The sequence below is a fragment of the Antennarius striatus genome, chromosome 12 (assembly GCF_040054535.1).
Source record: "Antennarius striatus isolate MH-2024 chromosome 12, ASM4005453v1, whole genome shotgun sequence".
NCBI classification, from domain to species: Eukaryota; Metazoa; Chordata; class Actinopteri; order Lophiiformes; family Antennariidae; genus Antennarius; species Antennarius striatus.
Window position 1 is genome coordinate 21,767,501 of NC_090787.1, and position 13,004 is coordinate 21,780,504.

The 13,004-nt window shown below is 41.5% G+C and overlaps 1 protein-coding gene across 6 annotated transcripts in view; it reads left to right on the forward strand.

Moving 5' to 3' along the window:
- The window catches only part of nalcn (sodium leak channel, non-selective), a 68,440-nt gene extending 66,466 nt beyond the window's left edge, over nucleotides 1–1,974 (forward strand). For all 6 annotated transcript variants that reach the window (XM_068328781.1, XM_068328782.1, XM_068328785.1 and 3 more), the window contains 2 exons: nucleotides 1–70; nucleotides 1,235–1,974. The exon at nucleotides 1–70 is cut by the window's left edge and continues 48 nt beyond it. In XM_068328781.1, the coding sequence (XP_068184882.1) occupies nucleotides 1–70; nucleotides 1,235–1,377 (213 nt within the window). In that variant the 3' untranslated portion in view covers nucleotides 1,378–1,974. The remainder of the gene's footprint in view (nucleotides 71–1,234) is intronic.
- The last annotated feature ends 11,030 nt before the right edge of the window (nucleotides 1,975–13,004 follow it).

The window sequence follows — 13,004 nt, forward strand, 5'->3', positions numbered from 1 at the left end:
GGCTACCGGCAGGACTCCTCAGACCTGGGGAGGCCCCAGAGGAAGCTGGGACAGTGGAGGCTGCCTTCAGGTGTGTGTGTTGTGGAATGTTGGGACCAGTTCACCCCTTTTCACCCCCGTTCTGTGAACACACACATCCTGTCCTGTAACTAGACATCAGTGTGTGTGTGTGTGGGGGGGGGGGGGTCAGACTCCAGTCGATCCACCACAGCCAGTGATCAGTGCTACAGTGATCACCAGGGGGGGTAGAAAAGGATTTGTGTGGGTGTTCGATGTCAGGTTATTTTTCTACACTGACTGATTCTTTAACTGGGTGGATTACATCAGTAATAGATTACATCAGTAATAGATTACATCAGTGATGGATTACATCAGTGATGGATTACACCAGTAATGGATTACATCAGTAATATATTACATCAGTGATGGATTACATCAGTGATGGATTACATCAGTGATGGATTACATCAGTGATGGATTACATCAGTAATGGATTACATCAGTAATGGATTACATCAGTGATGGATTACATCAATAATGGATTACATCAGTGATGGATTACATCAGTGATGGATTACATCAGTGATGGATTACATCAGTAATGGATTACATTACTTATCGCCACAGACTGATTTAACGTCACACAATATTGTCATGGACCAGCCTTTACGGTGCAGTAGATAGAGACAATAAAATAAAATGACGTGAAGGAGACAAGCTGTTTATTTTCTAATTTTAATAATAAAAGTGAATCCAGTGTACGAAACTTTATTAGAGCGTCCTCGTTTCACTGCACTGAAATATGCTTCTTGCTGGTTCTGCTAGCTTTGGAGTTTCAGTTTAGCGCTAATGTATTCTGTGTTATCGGCCGGAGTGTACCTTTAAGAAGACAGTCATGTGACCGAGGCGAGCATCTCGACTCATCTCGACCCGGGGGTTGGGGACCGTTGCTATTCAGTCTGGGCCTCCTTTCTGCTGTCCAGGGTCAGGGAACGAGATCATGAGGAAAATTTGAGCAAACTTTCATTTCAGATTGTCACATCTACACGTGTTTATATAACATTAATGTGACTGTGAGGGAGCGCTGGTGTGAACGTCTGTGATTATATAATAATAGGATCTCTTTGACCAACGTGATAAAAGTCTTCTGTTCTGGACAGAGATGAGAACAGCTTTATATTGACTTTAAAAATGAAAGTTAAAACGTTGTCCTCTGTTCTTTGTGTGTTTTCAGGTCGCACCAGTGTGAAGTCCATCGTGTGTAAGATGAACCCCGTCAATGATGAGGCGTCTTCAGGGTCAGAGGTCAAGAAGTGGTGGACCCGTCAGCTGACTGTGGAGAGTGACGAGAGTGGAGACGACCACATTGACATTTAGAGACATATGCCGGAGCGGCTAGTTAGCGGCTAGCTGGCTAACTCCAAGCTGTTTCATCTCCTTCTGTAACCAGAGCAGTGGGGGCCACACTGAGAGGTTTCTATCCCGGGTCAGAGGTGTTCAGAATATGTGCCTGAGCACAGACACACGCTGAAGCGGTGATGAAGAGAATCCTCCTCGTTTTCTATGCAGGTGTGTGTGGCGTTAAGGCAGAAGGACTCATGCGTTCATGGACGATGCTGCTGTGTGTGTTCCTACAGTCCTGCTACTTCCTGTCGTTGTGTTGCTAAAGCCGCTAATCTGTAATGAGTGTCTCTGTTCTTCTGTTGTTCCATCTTTCTAAACTGTTGCTTCCAGCCTTCAGTATTAATGCAGGAAAAATGATTTTTGTCACTTTATACTTAAACTATGCCTCTGTGTCCTGGTTAGTAGAATAATCTAGTTAAACATTTACATTTATGACTGTGATTGTAATTAAATGTCTATCTTGTCATTAATTGTGTGGGGAAAAAATGAAATATTTTGTAAATTGTTGATTGTTATAGCATTCTAAAGTATTTATTATAATAAAGCCCTCCATTGCTGAGGTGTTTATGAGGAATCACTGTCATCCTTCACAACAACAGATCCACCAACACGACCATCAGGAGGTTATGAAATCTCACCCTAACAGACTCTTTATCTCCGTCCACATGCGTCTCCTGTTAGGGTTCAATCAGCGGTGGGCGGTCAGGGCCAGCAAGGCCTTCTCTGCTGGTCTAACATAACCAGAGATCATGATAACATTAATGAGGAAAGTTAAATAGTTAAATAAATATATTCAAACTGGTGCTGTCAGGCCATTAAGAAAATTAATCTAATTACAGGATTTGTAATTAATTAATTTCATTAATCACATTTTAATCTCTTACCTGCTAACGGCCCCCAAATAAAGAATCTGAATTCTAGACATTACAGAATTGTAGTTCATGACTATCAGTAGAATAAACCAAGAGAAGGTTGGAAAACCACATGTTTATTGGTTAAGTGTGCTAACTAACCTGAACTAGCTCACCTGTTCTAGTTAACCTGTTCTAGCTAACATGTTCTAGCTAACCTGAACTAGCTAACCTGTTCTAGTTAACCTGAACTAGCTAACCTGAACTAGCTTACCTCTTCTAGCTAACCTGAACTAGCTAACCTGTTCTAGCTAACCAGTTCTAGTTAACCTGAACTAGCTAACCTGTTCTAGTTAACCTGTTCTAGCTAACCTGAACTAGCTAACCTGAACTAGCTAACCTGGTTAAGCTAACCTGAACTAGCATGCAATTTCCTCCGGGATTAATAAAGTATATCTATCTATCTATCTAATCTGTCCTAGCTAACCTGTTCTAGCCAACCTTTTCTAGCTAACTTTAATTAGCTAACCTGTTCTAACTAATCTGTTCTAGCTAACCTGTTCTAGCTAACCTGTTCTAGCTAACCTGTTCTAGCTAACCTGTTCTAACTAACCTGAACTAGCTAACCTGTTCTAGTTAACCTGTTCTAGCTAACCTGAACTAGCTAACCTGAACTAGCTAACCTGGTTAAGCTAACCTGAACTAGCTAACCTGAACTCGCTAACCTATTTTCGCTAGCCTGAACTAGCTAATCTGTCCTAGCTAACCTGTTCTAGCCAACCTTTTCTAGCTAACTTTAATTAGCTAACCTGTTCTAACTAATCTGTTCTAGCTAACCTGTTCTAGCTAACCTGTTCTAGCTAACCTGTTCTAGCTAACCTGTTCTAACTAACCTGAACTAGCTAACCTGTTCTAGTTAACCTGTTCTAGCTAACCTGAACTAGCTAACCTGAACTAGCTAACCTGGTTAAGCTAACCTGAACTAGCTAACCTGAACTCGCTAACCTATTTTCGCTAGCCTGAACTAGCTAATCTGTCCTAGGTAACCTGTTCTAGCCAACCTTTTCTAGCTAACTTTAATTAGCTAACCTGTTCTAACTAATCTGTTCTAGCTAACCTGTTCTAGCTAACCTGTTCTAGCTAACCTGAACTAGCTGACCTGTTGTAGCTAACCTGAACTAGCTTACCTCTTCTAGCTAACCTGAACTAGCTTACCTTTTCTAGCTAACCTGAACTAGCTAACCTGTTCTAGTTAACCTGTTCTAGCTAACCTGAACTAGCTAACCTGTTCTAACTAACCTGAACTAGCTAACCTGTTCTAGTTAACCTGTTCTAGCTAACCTGAACTAGCTAACCAGTTCTAGTTAACCTGTTCTAGCTAACCTGAACTAGCTAACCTGTTCTAGTTAACCTGTTCTAGCTAACCTGAACTAGCTAACCAGTTCTAGTTAACCTGAACTAGCTAACCTGTTCTAGCTAACCTGAACTAGCTAACCAGTGCTAGTTAACCTTTTCTAGCTAACCTGAACTAGCTAACCTGAACTAGCTAACCTGTTCTAGCTAACCTGTTCTAGCTAACCTTTTCTAGCTAACCTGTTCTAGCTAACCTGAACTAGCTAACCAGTTCTAGTTAACCTGTTCTAGCTAACCTGAACTAGCTAACCTGTTCTAGTTAACCTGTTCTAGCTAACCTGAACTAGCTAACCAGTTCTAGTTAACCTGAACTAGCTAATCTGTTCTAGCTAACCTGTTCTAGCTAACCTGTTCTAACTAACCTGAACTAGCTAACCTGTTCTAGTTAACCTGTTCTAGCTAACCTGAACTAGCTAACCTGAACTAGCTAACCTGGTTAAGCTAACCTGAACTAGCTAACCTGAACTCGCTAACCTATTTTCGCTAGCCTGAACTAGCTAATCTGTCCTAGCTAACCTGTTCTAGCCAACCTTTTCTAGCTAACTTTAATTAGCTAACCTGTTCTAACTAATCTGTTCTAGCTAACCTGTTCTAGCTAACCTGTTCTAGCTAACCTGTTCTAGCTAACCTGTTCTAACTAACCTGAACTAGCTAACCTGTTCTAGTTAACCTGTTCTAGCTAACCTGAACTAGCTAACCTGAACTAGCTAACCTGGTTAAGCTAACCTGAACTAGCTAACCTGAACTCGCTAACCTATTTTCGCTAGCCTGAACTAGCTAATCTGTCCTAGGTAACCTGTTCTAGCCAACCTTTTCTAGCTAACTTTAATTAGCTAACCTGTTCTAACTAATCTGTTCTAGCTAACCTGTTCTAGCTAACCTGTTCTAGCTAACCTGAACTAGCTGACCTGTTGTAGCTAACCTGAACTAGCTTACCTCTTCTAGCTAACCTGAACTAGCTTACCTTTTCTAGCTAACCTGAACTAGCTAACCTGTTCTAGTTAACCTGTTCTAGCTAACCTGAACTAGCTAACCTGTTCTAACTAACCTGAACTAGCTAACCTGTTCTAGTTAACCTGTTCTAGCTAACCTGAACTAGCTAACCAGTTCTAGTTAACCTGTTCTAGCTAACCTGAACTAGCTAACCTGTTCTAGTTAACCTGTTCTAGCTAACCTGAACTAGCTAACCAGTTCTAGTTAACCTGAACTAGCTAACCTGTTCTAGCTAACCTGAACTAGCTAACCAGTGCTAGTTAACCTTTTCTAGCTAACCTGAACTAGCTAACCTGAACTAGCTAACCTGTTCTAGCTAACCTGTTCTAGCTAACCTTTTCTAGCTAACCTGTTCTAGCTAACCTGAACTAGCTAACCAGTTCTAGTTAACCTGTTCTAGCTAACCTGAACTAGCTAACCTGTTCTAGTTAACCTGTTCTAGCTAACCTGAACTAGCTAACCAGTTCTAGTTAACCTGAACTAGCTAATCTGTTCTAGCTAACCTGTTCTAGCTAACCTTTTCTAGCTAACCTGTTCTAGCTAACCTGTTCTAACTAACCTGAACTAGCTAACCTGTTCTAGCTAACCTGTTCTAGCTAACCTGAACTAGCTAACCTGTTCTAGCTAACCTGAACTAGCTAACCAGTTCTAGTTAACCTGTTCTAGCTAACCTGAACTAGCTAACCTGTTCTAGTTAACCTGTTCTAGCTAACCTGAACTAGCTAACCAGTTCTAGTTAACCTGAACTAGCTAATCTGTTCTAGCTAACCTGTTCTAGCTAACCTTTTCTAGCTAACCAGTTCTAGTTAACCTTTTCTAGCTAACCTGAACTAGCTAACCTGAACTAGCTAACCTGTTCTAGCTAACCTGTTCTAGCTAACCTGTTCTAGCTAACCTGAACTAGCTAACCTGTTCTAGCTAAGCTGAACTAGCTAACCAGTTCTAGTTAACCTGTTCTAGCTAACCTGAACTAGCTAACCAGTTCTAGTTAACCTGTTCTAGCTAACCTGAACTAGCTAACCTGTTCTAGTTAACCTGTTCTAGCTAACCTGAACTAGCTAACCAGTTCTAGTTAACCTGAACTAGCTAATCTGTTCTAGCTAACCTGTTCTAGCTAACCTTTTCTAGCTAACCTGTTCTAGCTAACCTGTTCTAACTAACCTGAACTAGCTAACCTGAACTACCTAACCTGGTTAAGCTAACCTGAACTAGCTAACCTGTTTTCGCTAGCCTGAACTAGCTAATCTGTCCTAGCTAACCTGTTCTAGCCAACCTTTTCTAGCTAACTTTAATTAGCTAACCTGTTCTAGCTAATCTGATCTAGCTAACCTGTTCTAGCTAACCTGTTCTAGCTAACCTGAACTAGCTGACCTGTTGTAGCTAACCTGAACTAGCTTACCTCTTCTAGCTAACCTGAACTAGCTAACCTGAACTAGCTAACCTGTTCTAGCTAACCTGTTCTAGCTAACCTGTTCTAGCTAACCTGAACTAGCTAACCAGTTCTAGTTAACCTGTTCTAGCTAACCTGAACTAGCTAACCTGTTCTAGTTAACCTGTTCTAGCTAACCTGAACTAGCTAACCAGTTCTAGTTAACCTGAACTAGCTAACCTGTTCTAGCTAACCTGAACTAGCTAACCAGTGCTAGTTAACCTTTTCTAGCTAACCTGAACTAGCTAACCTGAACTAGCTAACCTGTTCTAGCTAACCTGTTCTAGCTAACCTTTTCTAGCTAACCTGTTCTAGCTAACCTGAACTAGCTAACCAGTTCTAGTTAACCTGTTCTAGCTAACCTGAACTAGCTAACCTGTTCTAGTTAACCTGTTCTAGCTAACCTGAACTAGCTAACCAGTTCTAGTTAACCTGAACTAGCTAATCTGTTCTAGCTAACCTGTTCTAGCTAACCTTTTCTAGCTAACCTGTTCTAGCTAACCTGTTCTAACTAACCTGAACTAGCTAACCTGTTCTAGCTAACCTGTTCTAGCTAACCTGAACTAGCTAACCTGTTCTAGCTAACCTGAACTAGCTAACCAGTTCTAGTTAACCTGTTCTAGCTAACCTGAACTAGCTAACCTGTTCTAGTTAACCTGTTCTAGCTAACCTGAACTAGCTAACCAGTTCTAGTTAACCTGAACTAGCTAATCTGTTCTAGCTAACCTGTTCTAGCTAACCTTTTCTAGCTAACCTGTTCTAGCTAACCTGTTCTAACTAACCTGAACTAGCTAACCTGTTCTAGCTAACCTGAACTAACTAACCTGTTCTAGCTAACCTGAACTAGCTGACCTGTTGTAGCTAACCTGTTCTAGCTAACAAGTTCTAGTTAACCTTTTCTAGCTAACCTGAACTAGCTAACCTGAACTAGCTAACCTGTTCTAGCTAACCTGTTCTAGCTAACCTGTTCTAGCTAACCTGAACTAGCTAACCTGTTCTAGCTAAGCTGAACTAGCTAACCAGTTCTAGTTAACCTGTTCTAGCTAACCTGAACTAGCTAACCAGTTCTAGTTAACCTGTTCTAGCTAACCTGAACTAGCTAACCTGTTCTAGTTAACCTGTTCTAGCTAACCTGAACTAGCTAACCAGTTCTAGTTAACCTGAACTAGCTAATCTGTTCTAGCTAACCTGTTCTAGCTAACCTTTTCTAGCTAACCTGTTCTAGCTAACCTGTTCTAACTAACCTGAACTAGCTAACCTGAACTACCTAACCTGGTTAAGCTAACCTGAACTAGCTAACCTGTTTTCGCTAGCCTGAACTAGCTAATCTGTCCTAGCTAACCTGTTCTAGCCAACCTTTTCTAGCTAACTTTAATTAGCTAACCTGTTCTAGCTAATCTGATCTAGCTAACCTGTTCTAGCTAACCTGTTCTAGCTAACCTGAACTAGCTGACCTGTTGTAGCTAACCTGAACTAGCTTACCTCTTCTAGCTAACCTGAACTAGCTAACCTGAACTAGCTAACCTGAACTACCTAACCTGTTCTAGCTAACCTGTTCTAGCTAACCTGTTCTAGCTAACCTGAGCTAGCTAACCTGAGCTAGCTAACCTGAACTAGCTAACCTGAACTAGCTAACCTGACCTAGCTAACCTGTTCTAGCTAACCTGTTCTAGCTAACCTGTTCTAGCTAACCTGAACTAGCTAACCTGTTCTAGCTAACCTGAACTAGCTAACCAGTTCTAGTTAACCTGTTCTAGCTAACCTGAACTAGCTAACCTGTTCTAGTTAACCTGTTCTAGCTAACCTGAACTAGCTAACCAGTTCTAGTTAACCTGAACTAGCTAATCTGTTCTAGCTAACCTGTTCTAGCTAACCTTTTCTAGCTAACCTGTTCTAGCTAACCTGTTCTAGCTAACCTGAACTAGCTAACCAGTTCTAGTTAACCTGTTCTAGCTAACCTGAACTAGCTAACCTGTTCTAGTTAACCTGTTCTAGCTAACCTGAACTAGCTAACCAGTTCTAGTTAACCTGAACTAGCTAATCTGTTCTAGCTAACCTGTTCTAGCTAACCTTTTCTAGCTAACCTGTTCTAGCTAACCTGTTCTAGCTAACCTGAACTAGCTAACCAGTTCTAGTTAACCTGTTCTAGCTAACCTGAACTAGCTAACCTGTTCTAGTTAACCTGTTCTAGCTAACCTGAACTAGCTAACCAGTTCTAGTTAACCTGAACTAGCTAATCTGTTCTAGCTAACCTGTTCTAGCTAACCTTTTCTAGCTAACCTGTTCTAGCTAACCTGTTCTAACTAACCTGAACTAGCTAACCTGTTCTAGCTAACCTGTTCTAACTAACCTGAACTAGCTAACCTGTTCTAGCTAACCTGGTTCAGCTAACCTGAACTAGCTAACCTGAACTAGCTAACCTTTTCTAGCTAACCTGAACTAGCTAACCTGAACTAGCGAACCTGTTCTAGCTAACCTGTTCTAGCTAACCTGTTCTAGCTAACCTGAACTAGCTAACCTGTTCTAGCTAAGCTGAACTAGCTAACGAGTTCTAGTTAACCTGTTCTAGCTAACCTGTTCTAGCTAACCTGTTCTAGCTAACCTGAACTAGCTAACCTGTTCTAGCTAACCTGAACTAGCTAACCAGTTCTAGTTAACCTGTTCTAGCTAACCTGAACTAGCTAACCTGTTCTAGTTAACCTGTTCTAGCTAACCTGAACTAGCTAACCAGTTCTAGTTAACCTGAACTAGCTAATCTGTTCTAGCTAACCTGTTCTAGCTAGCCTTTTCTAGCTAACCTGTTTTAGCTAACCTGTTCTAACTAACCTGAACTAGCTAACCTGTTCTAGCTAACCTGAGCTAGCTAACCTGAGCTAGCTAACCTGAACTAGCTAACCTGAACTAGCTAACCTGACCTAGCTAACCTGTTCTAGCTAACCTGTTCTAGCTAACCTGTTCTAGCTAACCTGAACTAGCTAACCTGTTCTAGCTAACCTGAACTAGCTAACCAGTTCTAGTTAACCTGTTCTAGCTAACCTGAACTAGCTAACCTGTTCTAGTTAACCTGTTCTAGCTAACCTGAACTAGCTAACCAGTTCTAGTTAACCTGAACTAGCTAATCTGTTCTAGCTAACCTGTTCTAGCTAACCTTTTCTAGCTAACCTGTTCTAGCTAACCTGTTCTAGCTAACCTGAACTAGCTAACCAGTTCTAGTTAACCTGTTCTAGCTAACCTGAACTAGCTAACCTGTTCTAGTTAACCTGTTCTAGCTAACCTGAACTAGCTAACCAGTTCTAGTTAACCTGAACTAGCTAATCTGTTCTAGCTAACCTGTTCTAGCTAACCTTTTCTAGCTAACCTGTTCTAGCTAACCTGTTCTAGCTAACCTGAACTAGCTAACCAGTTCTAGTTAACCTGTTCTAGCTAACCTGAACTAGCTAACCTGTTCTAGTTAACCTGTTCTAGCTAACCTGAACTAGCTAACCAGTTCTAGTTAACCTGAACTAGCTAATCTGTTCTAGCTAACCTGTTCTAGCTAACCTTTTCTAGCTAACCTGTTCTAGCTAACCTGTTCTAACTAACCTTTTCTAGCTAACCTGTTCTAGCTAACCTGTTCTAACTAACCTGAACTAGCTAACCTGTTCTAGCTAACCTGGTTCAGCTAACCTGAACTAGCTAACCTGAACTAGCTAACCTTTTCTAGCTAACCTGAACTAGCTAACCTGAACTAGCGAACCTGTTCTAGCTAACCTGTTCTAGCTAACCTGTTCTAGCTAACCTGAACTAGCTAACCTGTTCTAGCTAAGCTGAACTAGCTAACGAGTTCTAGTTAACCTGTTCTAGCTAACCTGTTCTAGCTAACCTGTTCTAGCTAACCTGAACTAGCTAACCTGTTCTAGCTAACCTGAACTAGCTAACCAGTTCTAGTTAACCTGTTCTAGCTAACCTGAACTAGCTAACCTGTTCTAGTTAACCTGTTCTAGCTAACCTGAACTAGCTAACCAGTTCTAGTTAACCTGAACTAGCTAATCTGTTCTAGCTAACCTGTTCTAGCTAGCCTTTTCTAGCTAACCTGTTTTAGCTAACCTGTTCTAACTAACCTGAACTAGCTAACCTGAACTACCTAACCTGGTTAAGCTAACCTGAACTAGCTAACCTGTTTTCGCTAGCCTGAACTAGCTAATCTGTCCTAGCTAACCTGTTCTAGCCAACCTTTTCTAGCTAACTTTAATTAGCTAACCTGTTTTCGCTAGCCTGAACTAGCTAATCTGTTCTAGCTAACCTGTTCTAGCTAACCTGTTCTAGCTAACCTGAACTAGCTGACCTGTTGTAACTAACCTGAACTAGCTTACCTCTTCTAGCTAACCTGAACTAGCTAACCTGTTCTAGCTAACCAGTTCTAGTTAACCTGAACTAGCTAACCTGTTCTAGTTAACCTGTTCTAGCTAACCTGAACTAGCTAACCTGAACTAGCTAACCTGGTTAAGCTAACCTGAACTAGCATGCAATTTCCTCCGGGATTAATAAAGTATCTATCTATCTATCTATCTATCTATCTATCTAATCTGTCCTAGCTAACCTGTTCTAGCCAACCTTTTCTAGCTAACTTTAATTAGCTAACCTGTTCTAACTAATCTGTTCAAGCTAACCTGTTCTAGCTAACCTGTTCTAGCTAACCTGTTCTAGCTAACCTGTTCTAACTAACCTGAACTAGCTAACCTGTTCTAGTTAATCTGTTTTAGCTAACCTGAACTAGCTAACCTGAACTAGCTAACCTGGTTAAGCTAACCTGAACTAGCTAACCTGAACTCGCTAACCTGTTTTCGCTAGCCTGAACTAGCTAATCTGTCCTAGGTAACCTGTTCTAGCCAACCTTTTCTAGCTAACTTTAATTAGCTAACCTGTTCTCACTAATCTGTTCTAGCTAACCTGTTCTAGCTAACCTGTTCTAGCTAACCTGAACTAGCTGACCTGTTGTAGCTAACCTGAACTAGCTTACCTCTTCTAGCTAACCTGAACTAGCTTACCTTTTCTAGCTAACCTGAACTAGCTAAACTGTTCTAGCTAACCTGTTCTAGCTAACTTGAACTAGCTAACCTGTTCTAGCTAACCTGTTCTAGCTAACCTGTTCTAGCTAACCTGAGCTGGCTAAGCTGAGCTTGCTAACCTGAGCTAGCTAACCTGACTTAGCTAACCTGTTCTACCTAACCTGTTCTAGCTAACCTGAGCTAGCTAACCTGAGCTAGCTAACCTTACTTAGCTAACCTGTTCTAGCTTACCTCATCTAGCTAACCTGAGCTAGCTAACCTGAGCTAGCTTACCTCATCTAGCTAACCTGAGCTAGCTAACCTGAGCTAGCTAACCTGTTCTAGCTAACCTGAACTAGCTGACCTGTTGTAGCTAACCTGAACTAGCTTACCTCTTCTAGCTAACCTGAACTAGCTTACCTTTTCTAGCTAACCTGTTCTAGCTAACTTGAACTAGCTAACCTGTTCTAGCTAACCTGTTCTAGCTAACCTGTTCTAGCTAACCTGAGCTGGCTAAGCTGAGCTTGCTAACCTGAGCTAGCTAACCTGACTTAGCTAACCTGTTCTACCTAACCTGTTCTAGCTAACCTGAGCTAGCTAACCTGAGCTAGCTAACCTTACTTAGCTAACCTGTTCTAGCTTACCTCATCTAGCTAACCTGAGCTAGCTAACCTGAGCTAGCTTACCTCATCTAGCTAACCTGAGCTAGCTAACCTGAGCTAGCTAACCTGAGCTAGCTAACCTGAGCTAGCTAACCTGTTCTAGCTAACCTGAACTAGCTAACCTGTTCTAGTTAACCTGTTCTAGCTAACCTGAACTAGCTTACCTCTTCTAGCTAACCTGAACTAGCTTACCTTTTCTAGCTAACCTGAACTAGCTAACCTGTTCTAGCTAACCTGTTCTAGCTAACCTGAACTAGCCAACCTGTTCTAGCTAACCTGTTCTAGCTAACCTGTTCTAGCTAACCTGTTCTAGCTAACCTGAACTAGCTAACCTGTTCTAGCTAACCTGTTCTAGCTAACCTGAACTAGCTAACCAGTTCTAGTTAACCTGTTCTTGCTAACCTGAACTAGCTAACCTGTTCTAGTTAACCTGTTCTAGCTAACCTGAACTAGCTAACCAGTTCTAGTTAACCTGAACTAGCTAATCTGTTCTAGCTAACCTGTTCTAGCTAACCTTTTCTAGCTAACCTGTTCTAGCTAACCTGTTCTAGCTAACCTGGTTAAGCTAACCTGAACAAGCTAACCTGAACTAGCTAACCTGTTCTCGCTAGCCTGAACTAGCTGACCTGTTGTAGCTAACCTGAACTAGCTTACCTCTTCTAGCTAACCTGAACTAGCTTACCTTTTCTAGCTAACCTGAACTAGCTAACCTGTTCTAGCTAACCTGTTCTAGCTAACCTGAACTAGCTTACCTCTTCTAGCTAACCTGAACTAGCTTACCTTTTCTAGCTAACCTGACTTAGCTAACCTGTTCTACCTAACCTGTTCTAGCTAACCTGAGCTAGCTAACCTGAGCTAGCTAACCTTACTTAGCTAACCTGTTCTAGCTTACCTCATCTAGCTAACCTGAGCTAGCTAACCTGAGCTAGCTTACCTCATCTAGCTAACCTGAGCTAGCTAACCTGAGCTAGCTAACCTGAGCTAGCTAACCTGAGCTAGCTAACCTGTTCTAGCTAACCTGAACTAGCTAACCTGTTCTAGTTAACCTGTTCTAGCTAACCTGAACTAGCTTACCTTTTCTAGCTAACCTGAACTAGCTAACCTGTTCTAGCTAACCTGTTCTAGCTAACCTGAACTAGCTAACCTGTTCTAGCTAACCTGTTCTAGCTAACCTGTTCTAGCTAACCTGTTCTAGCTAACCTGAACTAGCTAACCTGAGCTAGCT